The sequence below is a fragment of the Lissotriton helveticus genome, chromosome 7 (assembly GCF_964261635.1).
Source record: "Lissotriton helveticus chromosome 7, aLisHel1.1, whole genome shotgun sequence".
Taxonomy (NCBI): Eukaryota; Metazoa; Chordata; class Amphibia; order Caudata; family Salamandridae; genus Lissotriton; species Lissotriton helveticus.
The window spans coordinates 308,846,084-308,871,906 of NC_136068.1; the positions used below are offsets into that span (position 1 = coordinate 308,846,084).

At 44.2% G+C, this 25,823-nt stretch overlaps 1 protein-coding gene across 1 annotated transcript in view; it reads left to right on the forward strand.

Moving 5' to 3' along the window:
• The window catches only part of CTNNBL1 (catenin beta like 1), a 477,418-nt gene that overhangs the window by 96,312 nt on the left and 355,283 nt on the right, over positions 1–25,823 (forward strand). The window contains exon 2 of the mRNA XM_078652114.1: positions 24,790–24,969. Within this exon, the coding sequence (XP_078508240.1) occupies positions 24,790–24,969 (180 nt within the window). The remainder of the gene's footprint in view (positions 1–24,789; positions 24,970–25,823) is intronic.

The window sequence follows — 25,823 nt, forward strand, 5'->3', positions numbered from 1 at the left end:
GGGGCACTCCAGCCCCAGTCCTGGCGCGAAACTGGACAAAGGGAAAGGGGTGTAACCACCCCCTTCCTGGGTCCCACCCATAGGAGGGACCTAGCAGGTAATCCAGCCCCTTGATTTGGAATAAAGGTAGGAGCTGTGCAGATGCACATCAGATTATCCTGACTGAAACTTATGAAACGAAACTCTGGACCCTTCGACATCCTACTCGACGTAGAAGACTGAAGAATCTCCCTTGTGGTCAAGGAGTGACCACCCTGTGCAAACAGGTACCATCCAGCACCTCACCGTTTGCTTTGTTGCAGTTCCCGCCGGAACTCGAGCGACAGAGATCGACAAGATCCAGCTTTCCTGTCTTCCAACAGCCCTATCCACAGTCCCTGCAAAGCTGAGACCCGTGGAGGCGACCTGAAGCGTGGGGCCGGCCATCTTGGAAAAACTACGAAGCGTTGACCGTGCACTCCCGAGGCTCCCTCGAAGCTGTGCATTGGAGACTGAGAAGCTCCAGCCCCGAGCAGCTTTTGCACGGAAGCTCACCCCTCCACACTCATCGAGTGCTGCGTGGGGCCCTTTTGCATTTTCCTGCTCGACGCATTGGTCCGGTCGCTTGCCCGTTGGCTAGTAGCCCCAGTACCGACGAACCAAAGAATTTGCACTGCTAGTCTGGTTGCTCCAGACTGGCCCTCGCTCTCCTGAAAAGGAGCACCCGCTCTGACCTTGCTGGTCCGAGTAAGAAGCGATCTTTGAATCCTGCGTGGGTTGCCCTTGCCAAGGCTTGTTAACTCCGATCCGGAAGCCGACACCGCCGACAGTGAGAGCCTTCGTGGGACAGCTCGTGATCCACTCCTGGACATCCTCGATGCCCCAGAGTCCACGTGGCAGCGGAGACAAGCTTCGCGACAACCACCTGATTGCGCCCGACATCGCCTGGTTCCTTCCTGGTCACTGGCTAGTGGCCCAGACTCTGTCCCCTCTGCTTTCAGGTACTTTGCATCTTCGATCCACCCTTGGATCGCACCGGACACTTCTCTTCTGGACGCCTGCAGCATCTTCATCTCCAGGCACCCTAGACCTTCACGACGAAACCCGACACGCTTTTGCACCTGTGCACCCGCTTCCTGCGGGTGAGGTAACTCTTGAACGCCGGTGCTCCTGTAGTGGTTTACACCTCTAGTGTCTAATTCTAAAGTTTTGTCCTTCTAGTCCAGTCGGAAGACTCCTAAAACTGTAACTCGATAACTTTTACGCACCATTGACTTTGCATTGGTGCATGCGTGTGCTTTTAGCGCTGCACCCGAATCCCGCGGGCTACTCCCGTCCTAACTGCTGTTAGTCCAGTGTAGTCCCAGCGATTCCCAAGGCCCTAGGATTTACCACTGATCGAATAGTGATACTTATACCACTTTTTTGATATATGGTTTGAGTGGCCACCGGCCTCATCCATAAACGTGCAACTTTCATATGTTATATTGTGCTTTTGTTTAAACGCTTGTGCTTCTTTACTCATAAAGAGTATTGGGGATTATTCTGAGAATAAATACATATATTTTTATAATATATAACTTGTGTGGTGTCCTTTCATTTGATATTACAGGATTACATATGGTAAAACAGCTGGCTTCATATGCCCTCTTAAGTTAAGCCTTTAAGGCTGCTTAGTCCATGCTACCCCTAGGATAGCTTGTCTTTTTAAGGTTGACTTACAACCATCACCATAAGGGATTGTTTGGACTGATACAAGGTGCCCACAGAATTGTGGACATCATACATCAGGCCAACTTCTCACAAACGAGATATAAGAGGGGCCATGTATATATTAAATAAGAGAGGACTTACAAAAAGCCCCCTGTGGCACACCAGTGTAAACGGCTCGTGCTGGTGAAAGAAAAGATCCGTAGTGCATAGCTCTGGAACATACAGGCGGCCACGGTTCACAGTATCTGTGCTGTGTTTTCTGCCCCGCTTGCACTTAGTTCTGAGAAATTCCAAGTTAACTGTATGCATTTTAGAATCGCAAAAAAACAGGCAATGCTAGAAAAGCAAATTGAAACGAGGAGCTTAACAACGTTACACTAGTTACGTGCTGTTACCGGGCCCAAGTTTATATTGCCCGTCGCACTAACCATTTATAAAAGAATGCTGACCCACGACCACTTTTGTCTAATTATGGTTATGCACTGTGTGTGTACTGTGTCTGTATCTATCATCTCATGTACTGACTTTCCATTTCCAACAATACCCACATCGTTTGCAACCACTTACATGAGAGGTCTTCTGGCTACTTCCAAGACATAAGAATTTGCTTGGAGTCTAAGGGATTTTTTCCTTAGATCCATGGGCCAGTATATAGTCTGTGACGGACCCCAGGCACAACTGTGTTGTGCAAAGGTAGTGTGTCTAATCAAAATATCTTCTCACTGATCTTCCTAATCCTCATTTTGTAGACCAATTTCCTCCCTAAACTGGTGAGATGAGTTCATGTAAAGGTCTCCCTCCAGAGTGCATCAATTTCCTCCAACTGAGAAAGACTGACTGTCCAGTTCTGGAGAGAAGTTGGTGTTCCTATGCTGTGGCATAATTGATGAAGAAGTCAAGCCAAGCTTTTTTCTAACTCCAATTGCATCTCATCTCTTTGGACTGGCCCTAGTGACTGGGGAAATGTACAGACAATGTAGGCGATACTTGGGTGTTTTCATAATTGGGCAAATATTAAGAAGCTTCATCTTGTGCTTCCCACGTTCATCTGGCTGCCACTAGTTAATGGATGATTTCCAACTGTATCTAATAAATACCAGCACAATGCGGATCTTTGTGGCTGAAGAATTGAATGGTACTAGATTCAGCTTTGATCCCCTCTTTTATGGCTCTGTTAGAAGCTGGCTTGTTTCCGTCTGCTCATTTAATCAATCAGCCAGATGCCTCTGTGTTAAACGCTCGCTTCTGACATCTGCTTTGACCAACATGTCTTGTGTTTGAATGCTGGCAAGGCCGACTGAGTACTCCATCTTTCCAGTGTGGTTTAATTGAATACCCTTAAACTGGAAAATAGTAACACCTATTATTACAGTTCTTCAATGTCAAAAATGCAGAATAAAGCTCCATATAAGAAACAATTTGGTGTTTAAAACGTTATTGCATTTTATTGATTGATGAATCTTTGTAAGTAGACATTTTGACCATTGTCTTTTGTTGGTTGGTATTTTGTCATTTACTTTTTCTTTATGCACTATTCCAGTTATCCTTGAAGGCTCTGGCATCACTCTAATCATTTCGTCATGCCATTGTGGGTCATGCTCGGAGAAAGGGGCATGGCTGAACTGTTAGAGTGGGTGCCAGTGTGGAGTTGGTGTATTTTGCTTACTATAAGCTATTTAATGCGCCATCATTTCATCCTACATCTGTCATTATCTGTTCACAGGCTGATGGATTAAAGTGGATTGATTGAGGCAGGATTGCTAATTGACTTGGAGCGAGGGTAGTCCAGCACCCGTTCCGCTTAAAGCCCAATGATTATCTTTCCCTGACTTATCTTGTATGAATTGGCTATTGGGTGGAGATGGATTGGTGTGGTCAGGGTCAGAGGTAGGATTATCCACCCTACACAACGGATCATAATGCTTGCCTTTCTAACCGCCCCCCCGCCTCTCCCATAAACAACGCCACTTGGTCTAGCTTCTTCGTAAACCTTGATGAGACTGGCACACTAAATCTTTCGACCTCCCTGAAATTTTCTAACCACTTTGTTGGTCCTCTCCCCTCCCTAAACGAGTACATTCAGCTACTCCCACTATGGACTAAGATAATCAATGTCTCGCTCACCCAAGGCTTCCTACCAGACAGTCTCAAAATTGGTCCGGTTATCCCTATCCTAAAAAAACAACGAATTCCGACCCATCCGACCCCAACAACTACCACCCCATCTCCGAACCTCCCTACTATGGCCGTACTGCTAGAAAAATGTATGCACCTACAGCTTCACAATCACATTGAACAATTCCAACTCCTGGACCTTTGCCAATCTGGCTTCTGTTCGGGTCACAGCACTGAAACTTCCATGGTCCACATTGTCAACGATACCCTACTCTCACTTAACCAGGATGAATCTTGCCTCTTGATCCTATTGGATCCGCCAGCAGCCTTTGATACCATCAACCATACTACCCTACTCAACATTCTAGAACATAGGATGGGCCTCTCTGGCACAGTGCTAAAATGGTTCGCCTCTTTCTTACACAGTAGGTCTCAGCACTGCCTAATTAAGCATACTCTATCCAAGCTGGCTCCACTATTGCTGGGATCTCTCATCTCCCCAGCATTGCTCATCCTCTACATGGAGCCCTTAGCTGATATCCTCAAAGGCTCCCACATCTCCTACTATATGCATGCTGACGACACCCAACTCTATATGAGAACAACCTCCCCAGAGGACATCCATACCCTTAATTACACCCTAGCAATAACACAACAATGGCTGACTCACAATCACCTCAAACTCAATGCCCTTAAAATGAATTCTTACTGATCGCTCCACCAACTACCATCTCTAACGTCAGAGAATGGCTCCCCTTCTATATGACCTGAACTGCATCACACACATTGTCGACTATGCTAAATCCCTAGGTATTATGCAAAAACACATCAGCGTCATCACTAGAGGAGCTAACCATCAGCTGCACATTCATAGGAAACTAAAACCTTTCCTCTCCACAGCTGACCTTACAACTGCGACTCGTGCACCCGTGCTTTTGAGACAAGACCATGGTAGCACTACCCTAGTGGGCCTCACTTGCTCCCATTAAGGCTATACTTAATGTAGCAGCCAAGCTCATCATGGGTTTTAAAACCCCTGATCTTCGAGCTCTGAATTGGCTACCATTCGAGGCCAGAATGCATTTCAAAATTGTTTTCATGACCCATAAAGCTCTGCACTATAATGCCACTTTTTATCTATTCCAGAACCTGACCCATTCAGGTAGAAACAGATCCTCCAGAAGTATGAGCACTTTACTTCTCAAGCCACAAAAGCTCAAGAAAACGAAAACCTATTACAGATTCTTCTCTGGCAGAGCCCCTAATATCTGGAACCCTCTCCCTCCCTATTGAGAGAAGATGTAACCCATCCACATGCCTCTTCAAGAAAGAAGTAAAAACATTTCTTTGCATCAAATTCCTCTTTCACTGAAGACTTGGCTTCGCCGCCTATCCCTTTGTTGATCCTGCCCATCATCTGTCCGCTGCCCCCGGCACACCGTAACTTGTCTTAGTCTTGGACCTATGGTACTCCACACCCCTCGCGTAAATCTACGCATCACTACCTCTGGAAAAACTGCATCGACTCTCTCCACCCTTGCATCTCCCTCGACAACTACCTCAGTACTCTTATGGACACTGTCTTTCGCCCTTCTTTATTTATTGTCAGTCTGCATTTGTATTTACACTTCATGTAACTCGGGTTCTGTCTACGATTCTGTTTACTTATCCCACCGAAGGTCGTTTACTTTTTTTTTTACCGTTATTAGATATTTTTATTTACTCCCATTTTGTCTCCTGTTATTGCTGTTGTGCTTATTCTGCTGTAAAGTGCTAAGTTGTCTTGAATGTGATTATTAAGCTGCCATGTCCGTTCACCACCTCAGGGAGAACTATGCACCTACTCTCCCCACCCTGGCAACTCCTCCCCTCCCCTTCCCCTCCAACTGCCTCTGTTCTTTGAGTCAACACATGCTTTGTATTTTTATTTACGCTTTATGTAACCAGGGTATTTGCTGCTCTTTGCTTATATATCCCATTGTATACCATTCACTCGTTTTACCTTTATATTGTATCTATTCTATATGTACCTCAAGCCATTTCCCTATGCTTACTTTGTGAGGTGCTATGATACCTTCAGGTCAACTAAGAGCAATATCATTTTTGTTGTGGTGCTACCTCTGTAAAGCGCTCTGATACATTCGGATCAAGTTTGCGCTATATAAAACTCAAATAAATGTGTAACCTTCATAGATAAGCTGATAACACTCCTGCCATAATGAAGCTTCACTGGCTCCCTGTCATACAGAGAGCATTTTTTTTATAAATTAAATGGCCTGTATTATTTACAGATCTGGTCATGACCAGGCTCCAGCCTTTGTAGTGAGCAAATCTAAGAGATATGTTCCTACTTCAGCCCCCAGATCATCTTTTGCCAACCAGTTTGAGGATCCCTCGGTTCAAGTGACAGGGGGCAGAAGTTTCTTTGTCCTGGCCCCCATCTTATGGAACTCTTTCCCTTCCTTGGCCAGGCTGGATCCAGGTTCAACTTCCAAAGGTTCACAAAGCTTTTGAAGACCTGGATGTCTAAGCAATCTTTTAACCCCTTCGCTGCTCATGACGAGCTCAGCTCGTCATGCAGTACACTGCTTGTGTGCTCATGACGAGCTGAGCTTGTCATGAACAATGGAAATAATGGATCTGCAGCACAGAGGATGAATTGCTGTAGCATTCATGTGGTGAATTAGCCTGAGCTCTCTATACTCTCCCTCCTGGTTGTCACGGCGCCACGAAACATTTGGGTGTATGTGCGCTCTATCAGTTTTCATTGCAAAACAAAACCACATGCCACATAACCTCCACAAGACTCACTGAATTTACCTCTCTTAAGATGCCATGTGTCCTAGCATAATGGTAGGATAGCTACAGCATTCTTTGTAGGGATCAGATGATGACGCAAATGTTGGTTTTTGCACACTTTGCTCATAATATAAATGCTGTTTACATGAAGTATCAAAGTTTAAATTTTGTTTGGATGCATAAAAGTTATATTACATAAGAGATATGTTTTTTTCACAACTATCATTCCATTTATGATGTAGAAATATTTCACCATGTAAAAAAATAGCGTAAATTGTGAAACCAATGATGAATTTACAAAACAATGGTTAATTCTTTCCTATGTTATATTTGGTTCCTTCGGTACCGTTGTTACTTTAATTTTGCAAAACATTGTCCATCAAGTAAATCTGCATGAATATGAAACCATTTGTGGACGTGATTTTTTTTCCCCCTTTGTGAGCTATGCTCCTTATTGCAAGAGAATGTGTCCATTTGTGTGCTGTAAGAGAAGCCTAGATGAGCCCTGACTTCATTTACAAATTTCTCGTTTAATATACCCTTCTGCTCTCGGGGGGCTTCTTCAGAGTGCCAGATGTTGAAACGGTCTGTTACTAGTGGATATGTAAGAGTCAAACATAGCCTAACATTTCCATCTCGATGAGTCGGGGTGTAATTGTGCGACAAGTCCAGTTATTCCAAATAAATTAGTCCTGCTGTGTGTAAAATTGAACAATGGGAGAGCGCGGGAAACGATATTATCTAACTTACAGTTCGTGTCCAGCCCAGAATCCCTTTTATATTCCGTTTCAATAATGGTATATTTTTGAGGAAAATTTAGGTGACTCTCAACCAGTCCAGAGCGATTTCAGGGCAAAGATAACCTAACACCAAACAATCAAGGTATCTCTTCAGTTCAGGTACTTGGGCTAGCATAAGTCAGTCTTATTGAATTTATCATAACATGTTCTATGAAATACTTGAAGGCCTGCCCTTCAGGCTGTCCCTTGCAGCCAAAGTTAGGCTTTTCCTACACTGGGATAAAACGGGTCACCAGCTATCTTCTTTTGCTCCACGTCCATGAAGGTATTCTATTTGGTGTGAACTGACTAGTCTTTGAAAGGATTTACAAAGCTGTACTTGCCTTTCGAGCTGGAGGGGATGATCTTAACGCTTTACTGTAGGAGAGTAGGATCTGCTTACTATGGTTACCCTCGCTTTTTGCTGGTGTTTCACTGTTTCTCAACTTTAGTCTGGCTGGGGCCCTGATAACCAGAACCCCAGCCTAGCTGCTTCCTCTCTAAAATGCTTCCATGTACATTAGGTACACTCCAGATTGGTAACTGGGTTACCGTTGTGAGCCCTAGTATATGGTACCTTAGGTACTAAGGGCATAGGTAGCCAAGAGGCTGAAGCATGTATTAGGCCACCCCAGGGAAGCCTTGCAAAATGGCACAACAGGTCTGCTACTGCAGCCTGGGTAAGTTGGTGCATGCACCCCTTACTAAGATATAGGTTACCTATATCTACCTTTAATCACTGACACATATAAACATATAAGTCACTCCTATGGCAGGCCTTATCAATCCTGAAGGCAGAGTGCTTGGTTTTGTGTGAGAGGGTGCCCATGCATGAGCAGGACCCCTCTGCAGCTTTTGGAGCCTATTCTCTGAGGCTGTTCTGTGATGCAGCCAGTCCATATACTCTTAAGTGCATTATAACCTCGCGGTAAATGCTAACTTTGGAATGGCTGCATGGAAACATGTCGTGTTTGGTGTCAAACACTTTGGAATCCTACCCCCCCCCCTTTTCAGACAGTGCTGGGGGCACATTTGGTGTCCCTGTGCATACCCCAGTTCAAACCGGTTGCAGGGGCACTCAGCCCCATCTCTGGCGCGAAACTGGACAAAGGGAAAGGGGTGTGGCCACCCCCTTCTCTAGATCCTCCCATAGGTGGGTCCCCAGAGTACGTCCAACCCCCTTCCTTGGTATAAGTATGGGACCTCAGTCCTTAGGACTTCAGATTACACCTGAACGAAACTCTGCACCATATTTCCTGGAACTTCAACATTTTACACATTCTACACAACTAGAAGACGGAACAATCTCCCTTGGGGTCAAGGAATGACTCCCCTGCTCAAGCAGGCACCAAAGAAGCATCTTGCCTGGCGGCATTTCCGAGGCTCCCGCCAGACCCCGAAGTATTTGCGACTGAGGACACTGACTTCCAGACTTCTCAGAGGCCGACACGAGATCCCTGCAAAGCTGAAACCCGCAGCCCTCACAAGTGACGTGGGACCGAAACTCCTGGATACCATGCACATTTGCTAGTGCATCCACTTCCCGATCTTTCCCGAAGTTGTGCATTGGGCTACTTGTAGTCCAAGCCCCGAGCACCACCTGCACCCAAGATTGTGGGCCTACACTCCACAAGTGTTCCGTGAGCCTACTTTTAGCATTTCTGCTAGAGGCCCCTTGGCGATCCCTGGTCCGTCGACTGGTTGGGTACCCACGAAGGTAACTCTTCTTTTCCTTGGGCTTCCCTGGTTGCTCCAGACGTGCCCTGACTCTCCTCAAAAGCGTGAGTCCCTCAGACCTTGCTGGTCTGCACCGAAGCAAATTTCTGATTTCTGCGTGGGTTGCTGTTGCCAAGGCTTGTTGTGTCCAATCCGGAAACGGACACCGCAGCACTCAACATCCTTCGTGGGACAGCTCAAATCCAGCACCTGGTCATTGTCGACGCCTCCTGGTCCTCGTGGCTGAAGAGTCAAGCTTCACCTTCTTCACCTGAAATCACCAGACATCGGTGGGCATCCGCTCATCGCCTTCCTGGTCACTGGCAAGTGACCCAGACTCTGTCCCCTCTGCTTTCAGGTTCTTCACATCTCTGATCCACCCTTGGATCCACCCGGACACATTCTACTTGGTCGCCAGCAGCACTTTGCAGTAGCTCGCCATTGAAATCAACGACGAAACCCGGCACGAAAAGACACCTATGCACCCGGCTTCCCGGGGTGAGGTAACTCGAGTACTCCCGTGGGTGTTGACTCTAGAACCTCCTAGTTCTAAAGGGGTTTGCTCCAAGTCCTCTTCTAAGTGTCCTTAATCTTTGAATTTCCAACCGTGACTTTCCCCATAGAAGTTAATAGTGATTCACAGCTATGTTTAGACACTGCACGCGTCCCCCGTGGGTCCCCTGTGTCACTAACTTGGGTGGTGCCTGGTGGCCCCAGCGATTCTAAACGCTCTAGGCCTTGTATCTATGTCAGTTGTGGTTCTTATACCACTTTCTTAATATATGGTTTGGTACGCCCCTGGGGCTCAACGTATATTGTGCTAATTTACCGTGTGCTAATTAAATTTACTGAGTGTACTTTTGCCTCTAGCCTCATAAAGAGACTAGTGGGATGTGTATAGAATAAATACATATATTATATATATATATACCTGGTGTGGTTCTCCTTTCATTAGGTCATTCATGAGATTATAGACTGGTAAAACAAGCTGCTTTACATTACTCCAAGACTTAGCCTGCAGGCTGCTCTCCACAGCTACCACTAGGATAGCTTTATGTATAGGTTGTCATTAAACCTACCATCAATAAGGGTCGTTTGGACTGGTGCAAGGTGCCCACTAGAATGGTGGACAGCATATGCCAGGTCAACTTCTCACACTTAAGTTTTGGGAAATCATCGGTATGTGGCTTTTCCTTTTTTTGTTATGTTTGCCAAAGCGGTTTGGCATCATCAGTACCATTTTTTTTTTAGGTCTTGCCTACATTTTATAGCTATTTTTGAAAGGCCTAATGTGTACAATAACACTACTTAGTGTGGGTTTTGGGGATGTCCTTATCTCATAATTGGTTGGCTTTCTTGTCGATCTTATTCAGTGATCTTCTTTCTTCTTGACTTGTATTCTTGCACTTCTTCCATTTGCTCCTCCTCCTTTTTCTTTTTTTAGGTCAAGCCTAGAGGCAGCGTGCTAGGGCTGATCTGCGAGGCATGCTGTAATCCCTCTGTGGAGTTTGTAAGGTGTTTTTCTCTTCATCTGGTATCCCATCTCTCACCTTCTTCCCCTGAAAACTCTCTCTGCACCCCACTCTTTTTTCTGAGGTGTCTTGCTCTTCTTTGTCCGGTATCCCATCTTTCTGTGACTCTCTCGCCTTTCCCCCTGTAGACTCTCTATATCCCACCTTCTCCTCTTAAAGGTCTTTCTTTACCGTCTCAGCCTGCCAGCGGTCTGTAGCCTCTCATACTTTCGCCCCTGTAGACTTCCCCAGTTCCACATTCTCCCCTGTCTCAGCCTGCTACTGTTTCTCACTCTTTCCCCAGACCTGTTGTCTGTCTCCACAACCTCTCATTGTCTTACCACTCTCATACCACCTCTCTTTCCTGAAGTGCCTTTCTCTCTTACCTCCACTCGCCAGGTATCTCTCACTCACACTTTCCTCTCTGCAACTCCACACTGTCTCTCTGTACCCATCCCTCTCAGAGATCTAAAAAGCATCTATTGTCCCTGTCTTAGCTTCTCATGTCTATCTTCGCTGCCTGCAGTGTCTCTTTCTCCCCTGCATTCTGCCACTATCTAGCTACTATTAGCTCATTATTTGGCATCCATGGTCATCCAGTTGCTCAAGCTGTCTTTGTTTCGTTCCACACTTGTTCGTGACAGCATTGTATAGCTATTCAATCCCTGGGGCACAGCACTCAGGATGTTGTGCTGCATGGCTAAACACTTATAAGGCCCCATAGGTAAGACCTTTTGTCTATGCCAGTGCTTGGTTTCTTCTATAACTCTGAGAGTGTATCTGTTTTTTTGCTCTCTCGACCAAGTGCTGCTATTCCTTTTACATCCCTATCCAATGATCTCCCCATTGCTTTTTCTGCTCCCCCAGCTCTTTCCTTGCTTACCTCACCCTTCAAGTCCCATTTATTTTCTCCTTCCTCCCAACCACCCTCCCATGAACTCTTACTCCCCATCCTTTCCATGCAGGTATTGTTGCTCTACGTCAGTCATCGGCATTCAGTTGCTCTGCCATCCGATCCTGTTTTTACATTTTTTATTTCATTTCTTGGAGGACTTGGAAGCTTTAACTTTTTTCTGAGCCACCATTTTGCTAAAATTCTTTTTTTACCCATCTTTTGTTGTGCTTATTAATGTAATGCTTAAAAATGGCTTCTGTTAGCTTTGAATGGTAAATGTCTAGAAGTCAAAATGTGCTCTCTATGATGAATGCACTTTGTACTTCATAACACAACGGTGGGCATTATGGCTTTGGAGAAGTGTGGCTCACTGGTTAGAGGAGGCAGACCTGGAAGCAGAGGTCAGCCTGGGACCAGGGTTCAATTCCCGGCTCTGCGCGGTCTTGAGTCCTAAAATGTCCATGGACTCGACAATTCTCGCTCCGGTGCCTACTCGATTTACGGGTTCACACTCTGCGACTCTGGGCAATAGCTTGCTTAATCTCCACAACGGCCCCTCGCGGTGGGATGCCTGGCTTTCACCTTGTGGATACCCTGCCGGGGTTATCTCACAGGGGAATACCAGGACGGGTTCCCTAAGCAAGCGCTTAGAGACCGCTTGGTGATTTGCGCTACATAAATTCCTGTACATTTACATTTATTTGCTTGGCAAGATCAGAGCTTGATTGGGTGCAGAAATAGAGGGAAACGGTTAAACAACACGAGGAGAAGTAAAATTGTCCAAAACTCAGAGTAAGAGAGAAACTGAGCTACACAATATAAGAGGACCAAAAACTAATAGAGTAAAAGTAAAAAAAGAGATTATTCGACAAGTGATATAATGTAAAGGTTACAGAGATGATACACCAGATTGCCGACAAACTAAACCAGAGGACCTGGCCTGTCAGTTCGGTCTGAACTGTTCCCATGAGGCACGGGGTCAAGACCCATTTGCATAAGGCTGGGTCCAAACTGGGGTGGCGCAGTGGGCAAGAGAACGATGGATTTAACCCAGATCTTTTGACTGGGGAGAATGTTTGCATTGTCAGCATTCCGTCCATCATTTGTTTGTTGTAACACTACGTCAGTCATCGGCATTCAGTTGCTCTGCCATCCGGTCCAGTTTTACATTTTTTTCTTAATATTTTGGAGGACCTGGAAGCTTTAACTTTCTTCGGAGCCACCCCTTTGCTAGAATTCTTTTTTTACCCACCTTTTGTTGTGCTTCTTAATTTACTGCTTAAAGATGGCTTCTGTTAGCTTTGAATGGTAAATGTCTAGAAGTCAAAATGTGCTCTCTATGATGAATGCACTTGTACTTCATAACACAACGGTGGGCATTTTGGCTTTATTTGCTTGGCAAGATCAGAGCTAGATTGGGTGCAGAAATAGAGGGAAACGGTTAAACAACACGAGGAGAAGTAAAATTGTCCAAAACTCAGTAAGAGAGAAACTGAGCTACGCAATATAAGAGGACCAAAAACTAATAGATTAAAATAAAATAAAAGATTAATCGACAAGTGATATAATGTAAAGGTTACAGAGATGAAACACCAGATTGCCGACAAACGAAACCAGAGCTTCAAACAAGGCCAGAGAATTAGAGAAAATGGAAAGACATTTTGTGCATTTAAAAAAAACTTAAAGTAAATAAATGAAGTATGCTGCGTTCTAATGTACCTTCGTCATGGTTCTGTGTGTAATATAGAGGTCACAGGTTCTGATCCTTGAGAAATACGGTTTTAGGTTTAAATACTGAATGCACAACTTTGTGCATCTTGAATGTCACAGCATCAGGTTCCAGTCAGAAACCTCAGCTAAATGCAGCTGCTGCAGAGATCTATGTGTATCCTGTAGTTCACCATTTTTCATAGCAAGGAGAAAGCTTGGAGGGTTGAAAGTCCAATTGCTGGGATTTGCTTGCAACATATTAGTCACAAATTGTAAATTAAAGTAGTTGGATCACAGGGTTAATGCATCTACTGCATTGATCTGTATATCACCTGTATTTAACAGGCTCTATTCAGAGTGAGCCGCGAAGTGGCAGTGTGAGGTCTACATGAGCAGAGACTTGGTCAGAAAGAGGAATCTTAAAAAAATGTAAATGTTGACTAGTTGAATCGACCATCCAAGGGCAATCCTTACTCCAGTCACTCTAGTCCTCACTTGTAGTTTATACATGGTTCATATCCGGAGGCTCCATTTTGTGACCAGATTTATATAGTCATGTGCCACAGTTACTGGCCTTCACATTGCATCTAAAAATGGCATTATGAGACCAATAAAACCTTTTCCTAACCTCTGTTTATTGTGTGGAGTTCATTTGAATGTTTAATAGCTGCAACAATTAGCCAGGAAAACTCCAGAATATCTGATGACCGATTGCCTCCCCTTACTACTTTCTTGGAAAGAGTATATAACCAGATATTTGTACACAGGAGTCCATCTTCAAATTTGGGAAGAAGCCATTGTCATCCCAATTAAAAAGAAGCTGAATGGAGAGCCAGGTGATTTAGTATATTTGTTCCCTATGTTGCTTCTGCACACTCCGACAACATTTTTTTAAAGCGATCTTAATCAGATTCTGGCCGAGTTCATTTCCCTTCAGAATTTGTTAGATTCCACACAAAATGGATTTCTTAGGGAACACAGTACTGAAGCAACCCTAGTAGCTGCAGCAAACAACGTTCGTTGTCAGGTGGACCAGGGTGGCACTGACATCCTGGAAATGCTGGACCTGTCGGCCACATTGGACTGGCAGGTGGGGTTGAGGAACACTGCACTGGACTTATTGAGATCTTTTCTCATTAACAGAACTCCGCTCCTGTCTGCGGGTACTTCACGGCAGATACCTTCTATCTTCCTTGTGGAGTACTGCAGGGGTCCTTACTCAGCCGTACTTTGTTGAATCTATATGTTGCATGCTTGGCAACTCTGGTAAGGTCGTTTGGTTTCCAGGTTTTATCCTATGCTGTTGACACGCAGATTATTGTCTCTGTGTCTGATGATGTTATCTCAGTGGCAGAAAGATCCAAGCTTTGCATGGTGAACATTGGGACTTGGATGAAGGAGAACTGGCTGAAACTGAATTTGAGACTTGGCTGAAGGAGAACTGGGTGAAAATGAATTTGGAAAAGACTGAAATTACGGTTTTGGGGCTCAGCTTTCGGTACGGTCAGAGCTGTGGTAACGAGTGTCTTGTGGCCCCTTCCCTGTTACCTCTGTTAAAAACCTTGGAATAATCTTTGACAAGGCATTCACTTTTGATTCACAGGTCAATATGACCACAAATGCTTGCTTTTTCATTATCAAAATGTGAAAGAAAGATTCTTCCTTTTATTCATGTGCAACACAGAATGTCAGTGGCCATTGTAATGTATGAACTGGGGTGGTGGAGTGAGCTAAAGTATGATGATGGATTAAACCCAGATCAGTTGACTGGGGGTGAGTGTTTGATTTGCTCAAACGCTCCGTCCATCATCCCCTTTGGTATCGCTTTGTTCGCCCTAAGTTGGCAGGGTATATATGCCCAGACATGGGTCCCTTGCTCACTTTGCCACTGGATTCAAGATATCCGGGCTGATGGGGGTTATGAACCCGAAACCTGTCCGAGGATGCTTGTTTCCCATCCAGGGAAGACCTGGCTTGACAGTTCGGCGCTGGACTGCTCCCATGAGGCACAGGGTCAGACTGATTTGCATATGGCCATGTCTGAACAGGGGTGGTGGAGTGAACTAAAGAAGGATGAAAGATTAAACCCAGATCAATTGACTGAGGATGAGGGTCTGATTTGCTCAAACGCTCCGTCCTTCATCCCCTTTGGTATCGCTTTGTCCGTGAGGAAGGGCTTACGTTCTCTTCACTGGCTTTCTGTGGGGAAGCGGGTGATATTTAAAGCTTTAAGCACGGTCCATCACACCCTGCACCACTAAAGGTCACTTGTCTTGAGGTTAGTGTTCCAATGGTACACACCTAAAAGGCAGCTAGGGTCTTCTTCCCTGCGGAAAGTTTTTCTTCCAAGGGCTCGTAAGGTGAGATGGGGTGGCTTTATCTTCTCCGTACCGACTGCCAAATTATGGAATTCGTTGCCAATCCACATTGCTAGCCTAACTGATCACATGGCTTTCCGTAAGAATTTAAAGACTTGGCTGTATTCCCTCCCTTAAGTGCTCCGCCTGCAGACTGCTCCTTTCTAATGGCAGCACCTTGACGCCTTAGTGAATAGAGTGGTCTATGAATCAAAATCAAATGTTCACAGGATGAGACCTACTAGCTTTGTAAGCCCGTATTTTTAGAGTTTAATTAATTTGTACTGATGTCAGTCAGTATGGCTAGCTTAAGATTCTTATGTTGGCGCGAGAAGACTGAGAAAGAGCAACAGAAAGGAGTACTGAGGCATTCCACTTCCTGTTACTTTCTGTAGCTATGTATGCCTTTTTTTACAACTACAACCTTTTACCTATATCAAAGCCTGATGCCTTTTGCTGAATGGCCGCTCCTAATAAGTACTTCTGAAATATAGACATCTTCTGCTTTTGGTCGGGTATAGAGACCACTCTAGCTTCTTAACCAGCCTCATATTTACCTCCGATTCAAATAGAGGCACACTTACACGCTCTTCGTCGCTAGTGCCTGCATTTTGTTTGTACCCATGTAACTCTGTATAAATATTTACTCTTCTTAGTGCCCTGGATGGTGGGCCAATCTCTACTTTCATTTCAAGCTTTTTTTTCTTCTTTTTGTTGATGGGTCACATTTATATTTTATTTGCGAACATGTGCATGCCACCTAAGGGGTCCGCATTTTTAGTTTGTTACTTTTACATTTTGATTGCCAATTGTGAAAGTTTGCAAAAAAAATAATAGCAGGCTTGACAAGGCCTTACCTATTCACACCTGCCAACTTGTAGAACAATCTCAGGTGAGGAGGGGGCGGGGCCTCATGCAGAGAAGTACCTATGGGGCAATTTTGAATGCCCCCTCCCCGCCCACCGCTTTCACCCAATAAAAATAAATAAAGCTTGCTGAGGCTGGTGCCCATGTCCTGAGGTGTTTTCCCACCCTCTCAAAAACAGCTGGAAAGTCGCTATTTACAGTGGTTTTCAGCTTGTTTTCCCTGCCACAGCGTGATATGGGCTCCTCATCAGGAGACCGTGTGTTGGGAGCCGATATCATGTGTCACACTGTGGCACCGTGTGAGTTCGCAGGTATGCCTATTAGTGGTGCCAATTCTTATTTATTGCTTGATGACAACCTGATTGTGTATTGTAGGGCGGTTTCTCAGTATTCAGTGTTTATTTTCACTGTCTTGTAATTTTGCTGTATTTCAGTTTATTGGTTGTCCACAGTTGAGTCTGACCCCTCTGTGAGTTCGCGCAATGCAGGTCTCGGTATTTTGTCTGCCCCTTCCCTGCAGCCATGCAGGGGCGGCCTTAGGCATGTGCAAGCTGTGCACCTGCACAGGGCCACCAAACCCCAGGGGTCACCACTCCTATATATATCCTTAATATAATAATCCTCTGAGAATGGATACATATTTTTGTGTCGGCCCCTGGCAGGGATTTGGCAGCCTCCGGCTCTGTTCCACTTCCAAACACCCTGACCCCCCCCCCCCCCTCTTCACTGGCCTCCGCGTTCCACCCCGCCCGGACCCCCTTTTCCGGGGCCGTCTACCTACGCTCCCTGCCCAGGGCCACCATGAGCCTAGAGCCGCCCCTGAGCCATGTAGTGCCTCCATTTTGCTCATGCCAGTTTATGACGACTCAATGCTTTCCTTGGCGAATCTTCCCACCCGCCAAGAGTAGACCGTCCCCTTTAAATAGACGCGAAGCCTAATTAGTTTGCAGTGTTTTAACTGCACTCTAATTTCCCCCCTCTTGTATTCAATTACATTCCCGACGCCGATGCATCCTAGCCCCAATAATTACACTCCCGCCTTTCCCATTACTTATCATAATGGCTCTATTTTGGCACAGTATTGGGGGTAAGGCGTGCGTTTACCCTTCACATCCTCCGGTCTCCCTAAAATAGATACACAAATAGAAAAGGAATTAATTGAGGTGGCAGCAGATAGTTAATGGTGCTGATCTAGTTGCAAATGGGGGTGTTTTAATTTGGGATTTGTTCTGGCATGGCAGGCTCTCAACGCGGTACATTACTTCGCAGGCAGCAGAAGCACACTGTCCCCGTGGTCTGCCTCCACCAGCCCAATCTTTCGGTGCTTTTTAATTAAAAAGAAATAAAAGGCAGACAGGAAAAGATGGGGCTGGGAGTAGTACCACTGGAGATTGGAAGTGTGCAGAGCATCTATGGCTCCTGCTGGGCGTCTTTTAACTCTCTCTCTCGCCTCTTAACTGCCGGGGGCTGCTGTGAGGAGTCTTTCTGCTGAGAGAGGATTGTTCCTGAGGTGTGTTCTTGCCGCCACAGGTTTCCTCTCAGTCCCCCTAGGTTATCTAACACAGATTTATCTCATCGAGCAAAAATCAAAGAAATTGGTCCAATGCTTAAAGTAGAGGAAATAAAACCTTGAAAAACGATTTATTAATGTTTTAGTATGGTCTTTGGTAGGTTTAGATGCATGAATTGCATTTAAACTGGGGACTCGTTTCTTATCATAGACAGAATGTATTTTTTATGCATGGCTCTATCATTTATTTCAGTTTCTGAAAGTCATAACTCCTTGCTATGACATCACAACAGTTGATAACAAAACTGGATATCAACTGTTGTGATGTCCTAAAGGCCTTCCTGGCTGAGTGACGGGGCTTTCTGAGAGCCTGTCCGCGCTTGGCTGCCTGGTGGGTTTTGGTTATGGACAGCAGATAAGATATTTATTTTTCACAATTACGTTAGGGAGAAGAGGGCATGTTTGTATATCCTTTCCATTATCCTCTACCCCTGCGCAGTAGTTGAAAGCAGGGGCAGATGATTTTCGACGCCCTAAATAACATAAACCTATAGATGGATAAAAACTGAGTTTTATGAATATTTTACATCGCTAGTGACATCATAGATAACCTGAGCTTCTCTCTCGTTGTCTATTTGACGTCACTCAGAACCCCTCAGTGAGAAAATTCACTGTTACCCATCTATATTTCTATATATTAATGAAAAATAAATATGCTATCAAACTTAAGGTCTTTTCTAAGTAGTCGCACGCAGTCCAGGTTGAGCAGTGAGGTAGTTCACCTCTCGCTTTGGGCCACCGAAGTGTGCTGCTGACTTGTGTCCCTGCCTGCACATTCATGGCATGCAGAGGCAGTGTATAATCCTCCTGTCCACGTTATTGCTTTGCCCTCTACTGCAGTATCATTTGTGCTTGGTTGGAGCCTTTTAATAGACATATTTAGTCTCCACGCAGGACATGAACGCAGTTGAAAATCACTTCAGAGCACAAGGAGCAATTGCAGGTCTCGGTCAAGAGCCAACGACAGCAGTGTACTGCACCAGCCTGGAATATTAACTGCAAATGGCGTCCGTTCAGAGTAGGGCATAGCCTGGCCATAATGCCCTACTCTGAACTGACGCCATTTGCAGTTAATATTCCAGGCTGGTGCAGTACACTGCTGTTGTTGGCTCTTGACCGAGACCTGCAATTGCTCCTTGTGCTCTGAAGTGATATTTCAACCGCTTCTTGTTTTAAGTTCCTCCAGACAAGTCACTTATGACCTCCCTTCTCAATACAAGAAGAGCTGGAGAGACTGGGCCTTACTGTTTGTTGCAGGGGCTACACTGTGCAGTTATGGTCCGAGGTTAATGTAGGTTGAGGATAACCGGTTGAGTAAAGGCAAGCTGCTTAAACAATGCTGGTCTGCAGAGATTTTTTGGGTTTGGTTTTTTCGCTTGGTCCCTTTTGGAATTGAAGGGTGTCCGACTTTTAAAAATATTTATATTTCAATATCGGGCATGTAGTGCTGTCTTTACCAAAGTGCATAGCAAAGGACCAATTCTTTTTGGCTGTAGGCCACAGCTTTGTTCACCTCAAGTATTAAGCTGCCATTTATCCAGTGATCCTCATCAGCTTGCACGACTTTTAAAATAATGTGCAAAGTTGGCAGGTAACTCTTCATGCTCAGGTGGATTCGTTCCATTCTTTCTCGGATTATGATGAGATTTCCAGATTTGGGCCCCAAAACTCACATGTTCTCAGCACTTAGGGTGTAGTTAATCCTGATGGCGGTCTGGCCGTCCCTTCAGAGAGCTTTACGTCCTTTAAGGAGATATTGAGCAAGGTAGTGGAAGTCCTTGAAGTGGTACAGCCGTTGGCAGATGTTAAATCCAACCTTTAACTGATATTTTGCAGACCTGATGTTCTATGTTGGAACCCTTTTAATGAGATGTTATTGGATTAAGATATGTCGCTTTGGAATAAACTAGCCTTCCATTGTGAGGTTGCTCATTGTTCCTCTGCTACCGGATCATGTGAGCCATCAACTCGCTAAAGTGGTTAAAAATGGATTTTGAGGTTGCTTGGCAACTTCTTAGAGCTGGTCTTGGCACTAAGAACTCGGGTGCCCGGCCTGTGGGATCCTCAGCGGTCCTCCTTAGGCATGCTTGGTTGTTTTCCTTCGGCATTCATCGAGATGCTATGGGTGCAACTCTTGATGCTCCCATCTCTTGATTGAGCATACGTTCTTATAGATGTCACTACTACAGATGCAGTGATGCCCGATAGGTGGTCCTATCATCTGTTATTAACCTATCCGTGGATGATTGGGAGATTTGAACATTTTATAAGATGTGTCCGTACAGGCATTGGCACCTCTGGCCTGATTCTCCTGCCTTCCTGTGGCTTTGGGGCTCCTCATAAGATGATGTTTTCAGCAACAGCAATCTTTTTCAAAGGTCATTCCCCAGTAAAATCCGGTTGATTATGTCTGCAGGGGTGGGCTTGGGAGAATGTTGGTAGGCATGAGTGAGTGAGTGATTGTGGTCCTATCATCTGTTATTAACCTCTCCGTGGATTATTGGGGGATTTGAACATTTTATAAAATGTGTTTGTAGAGGCATTTGCACCTCTGGTCTGATTCTCCTGCCTTCTTGTGGCTCCTCATAAGATGATGTTTTCCGAAGCAGCAATCTTTGTCATGGTCATTCCCCAGTAAAACCAGGTTGATTATGTCTGCGGAGGTGGGCCTGGGAGAATGTTGGTTGGCGTGAGTGAGTGAGTGAGTGAGTGAGTGAGTGAGTGATTGTGTTCTGAGAACAGTGTTATTGAGGCTGCATCTGCATGGAGGTGTATTCTGCTGCAAATCTCGTTTGTTGCACTGTGTTTCTTTCGGCCACATGATATTCAATCAATGTTTTTTATTGAAATCCTAGTATGTCTTTCTCCGTCCTCTTAGATTATTTGATGGGAAATTCCATTCATGTTTATTTTCTCAATAAAGACCTTGTTTTGCCTAGGACATTTTGTACTTTTCTCTAGTTTCTAGAATATCCCAGCTGATCATCTCATTGATGGTGGATGCGCCACTATTCATGGACGTCTTATCTGTTATCATCATCATGTGACACCTGGTGGCATTGTTTCACAGTTACTTACTTGGGGTCTGAAGAGGTCTAACTTACAGAGTATTCAAGGAAGGAGTCAAGTTAACTTTTGTACTTATTTGCTTTTTCTTACTACCAGTGCATGTTTATGCTTTGAGGGATCAGTAGCTGGTATCTTCTCTCCTGAAAGTTCTCATCTACACATCCTTCTTCCATGCCTGTTAGTGGTGCAACACATTGCAGCCACTAATGTCAACCTACGAGTGGTAAGCGTATTTAGGGTTTGACATTAGGAGTTGTGTGCGTACATTTATCGATTCCTGCGTCCAGAGAATGTTAAGGCCCTTCTAATGCCAAACCAGTGTAGGTCGCTGTAAAGCAATTGAATGAGCACATGACTGAAAAGCCGGCTGTAGTGGAAGCCAATTTTCAAGAAAATACAATTTTATTGTATGGAGTCAGTGCCTTACAAAACTGTTTAGAAACGGCACCTCAGGTTTCCTGCTGGCCCTTTGAATGGTCCTCACTTGATAGCCTGTTTGTCAGAAATTGAGACTCTTCCCTTCTGCAGGAGCATCTCCAGCCTGCCACCTGGGAGCTGCACCGTCACTTACTGGCTTTACCTGCCCTCCGCTATCTTCTTCCCTCAGGCACCTCCTGAGGCTGCAGATCCTTCTTTCCATGCTTCACGTAATGTCAACTTGTTTTCACTTTTGAATTCATTGCTTAATGGCGGTCATGCGCTTCTTGCAAAGGTGGGGAGCCTCCTGAGATCTCCTCCATTACGTCATCTCCGCAAACACTGTATCCTTCTGTGTTAAGCGTGGCTTATTTCAATGGCCACAGACAAAATGGACGGGCCACAAATGAGTTCTACATCAAAGCTGCAGCCTACACACATTCCTTCTTATTAGCTAGCATCACCACCTGTCTACTTGTACCTTTCTACATGGTTCATGCTTGCCTGTAGCACGACCTTTCACTCAGACTAACTATCCAGCGGCAGGTGTCTACCTGCTGGACCTTAACCACAACGCTCGACTAGTGGGCACAGTGCTCAATAAAGGATTGGCTAATGTTGTTAATTGGAATATATTTACTGTCATGCGAGGGCATAATGCAAGCGTTGAAGCTGAGACAAAATACTTCAGAAAAATCACACATCATCCAAAATGTGTGTATGGCTGTGAATTGTGTGCCATGGAAGGATTATTTAAATCAGTGTTCAAATAAATCTGCTCTTTGGCATCGGTCGTTTCAATCCAAGTGAAGCAGAATACTGCTTTGTTACATATAACATCCTGCTGGATGGAGCCCCATGTGTTTAATTCTTCTTTCTTTCCCTGTTGGAGGCACCTTCTAGATTCTTGGTCCAGGATTTGCTCTGCGCTCCATTGCTGTAGATCCACTTGATTACAAAATAGTTTTCCTCAATCAGCCTATCAACAGTTTTACCTGTTTAGATTTTCTGGCCATATTCAATACATAATTTGTTCCTTGTAGAGCACACTACTTCCAACCGTGTTGCCTGTAAATCCGACTATTTTTTCTGGCGAAGTAAATGAGTCTGAGGGAGAAAGTGATATTCCTTGGATCACTAAGTTGGGTTAAGCAAGGTAGTCAGATTTTGCTCCCTAATCACTGAGGTCTGAAGTCTGTAACTGAACCACTTCACCATATAATTCCCATCATCCTTGAAATGTTGTACGTTTTTTTGGTAGTGAGTAAACTTTAATCAAGAGACCTGCACCTAACTAACTGCATCTTTGGCTATCACCTCCACCAAGGATATCTACATTATTGTGTTCTAGAAATGTAAGTTTTAGTGAAATCACAACGTGTCCTGGGACAGTAATTGATTCTGATCTTTGAAAAGTGTGAATGAAGAATATAAACTCTGTTGGTTTGGCCACAGTGCACTGAAAATAAAAGAATGCTGTTTTACACACATTAAATGGTAATGGCCCTGTTTTAGAGCAGTTATGAGTCAACATCCGTGACTACTTGCTAACATGAAGGCAAAGAGGAGAGGAGAGGAGTTGGCATAACGGCTAGGGCGGTCGACCTCGAATCTGGGGTACTGGGTTTGAGTCTCGGCAATGATGCTGAACATCCTGTGATAATGGGCAAATCAGTTCATCTCCCCGTGCCTAACAAAAATGAATGTGTCCTTATGTAATGCAACTGGTGCTATGTAAAGCGCTCTGATAGCCGATTCGGGTCAAGTTTGCGCTATATAAAACTCTGTAAAAAAAATTGTAAAAATCATTCCAAGTGCATAACTGTAATGCTTACTTCCCTTAATAACCTTTTCTTGGATAAATATTTAAAGTACTTCATCACACTAATTAGCTACTTTTTATAGTTCTCAATTAAGATATTTTTTCTTTTGCAACAGGCATTTTTGTTACCTGGCATACACCTGTTGGAAGAGATATTTCACATTGAACATTATGTGGCCTGTTTTGAGAATGCTGTTTCATTAACTGTCTCTCATTTTCTTGCAACCCAGAAGCTGGGGGGAACACGAGTGGACCACACATATGTTGTATCTAGGCAGTTGATTTCAACTGTTTTGGTGCAATAGAGGCACTGTAATGTCAAAACATATTGATCTCATCAGATGTCCTCTGATGGATCAGGCCTTACCATCGTCAGTAAATCAGAGTTATGATAGCTGGTTCTTCTTGTAAAATCTTACACAGTTTTAATCATTAGGTCTGTTATTCAGAAATGGACCTCTTATGGCAAATGGTGCTACTTGAAGCGGGGTGACTTGTGTACCACCCATTTTTTAAGCTGTTGAGGATATTTAATCCCCCGTCAGTATTAAAAAGTTGGCCTGCTTCATTGTTCACTTGTAGGCACATAGCGGATCAGGCAGTTGAACGATTGTGGAAATATATATCATTTCCTGTTTGATTATTCCTATCTAGTTGCACTATTTAGTCATATGTTAGTGATATTTTGTCAGATTCAGCAAGCCCATTTTATATTTTTAAAACATTTAAAAAAACAAAAGAATTTATAGACCTGAAATTACCAGTCGTTCTTCAGCTGGGCATTGGCTGTTATATAGAATTATGCTGGTCATAAATCTGGATCTTCACATCTGTGTTGCTATTTGCCAATTTTTTTTTCTTTTAAAAAATAAGTTATCTGTAAAGTAATCTTGAACAGTTTACTGGGGAACAAGAATAAAATAGTGACTTAACTCTGCTCCTCTTCCTGCCTAGCTTTCCCCACACATGATAGGCTCTTGAAGCTTAAACACTATCAAAAATTGTCTTGTTTGTCCGATTAAATGGTATTTATTTCTAAAGTATAGGTAATTGTGTTCAGATTAGAGTCTTCAGCTTTTCGCCATGCTTTTGTGTTGATTTCAAAACTGCAGAAGTTACACGTAGCAATTTGTGGCTATGTTAACGCTTCTGATCGAAAGAATCGTGGAACATGGCAAATCCAGATCATATCAGATTGGCCATAGTTTTACTAGTTCTCCAATGTCTGCACTTTAAGATATTATTGAAATGTTTGATAATATTCGTGATAACCTTTTATCCATTCTGAAATTCATTGGTTAATGGTGTAGGCGAAGCTCATAGAGCGTAGTTGGCGGGCTTCTTAAACTGATGAATATGTGAGTGCAGTTTTGAGGAATTGCCAATAGCTTTCAGACTAACCCTCGGCTTACCTGCTCCCCTTTCCATTGAAAGGATTGGGAAATGACTGGTCTTCTGCTTGCCTTTCAGCCTGATCGAGGAACAAAGAGACCTCGAGATGATGAAGTGGAGAAAGTTAAAGCTATGCGAAAGCGTGAACGTATTCGACACCGAGAAGAAGAACCTTCTCCCGCTGATGTTGTAGATGATGAGAAACGCAAGCTGCTTCAAGTTTCAGAAAAGGAGAATGATGAAGAGGATGAGGCAGAGGTAAGGAAGTGGTAGTTCTTGATGAAGAGTAATAGCAGGTTATTTTATGCTTGTGAACATATCAAGACATGCCTTTCTTGATGGAAGACCTAATGACGTTTACCAGCTGTAAAAACTGTGAAAAGCAGTGTGTATTCTTTCTTTGTTGGCGCATCCATCTTTTTTTTATTTTTTTTAAATATCAGCTCTTTCCCCTTTATTATATCATTTACTCCCTGATGAGACCTCATTCTCTTGCTTCTTTTGTAGCTCCCAACCCCTTTCGTGTTACTCACTCTATGCAGCATCTCATTCTTCTCACTCTTTCGCATCTGCCCGTAAACCAACCGAGTGTTTTGTTTAAAGCCCTCTTAGAGGCGGCTTGGTCGTTCTCATCAGCCACTCCACTTTTACTGAGAGATTACTCTAATTTCCTCCAGTCTGGTCCATCACTTCTTATTACAAGTCACTCAATTTTTTGGTTTATATTACCCTCCTCACTTTCAGTCTTGCTGTTCCTGAATCTCATTTAACCATTTATGCTCCTTTATTTCGTGGTTGCTGTATTCTCTTCTGCCCAGCTCCTTTCTCCCCAGCTCTAGAATCCAGTGTTTTTTTCTAGCTAAAGTTCCACCTTTTTTGCGAGGTGCACTGGGTTTTCTTCTCTCATTCTCACTTGTCTTGGTCTCACCAAAGCCCAGTCCTCTCATGAGTACCCAATTATGAAATAGCAACTTCTCTTGCATGAAGGGCTTTTTAATAATCGGTTATATAGTTACATGAACTCTGAAAAAGTGTCTCCTTGTTACAAACATTGACATGTGGTCAGGATTGTCTTGGCCTCTAGTGTCTTCCGGTAATTATGTGCCAATCAG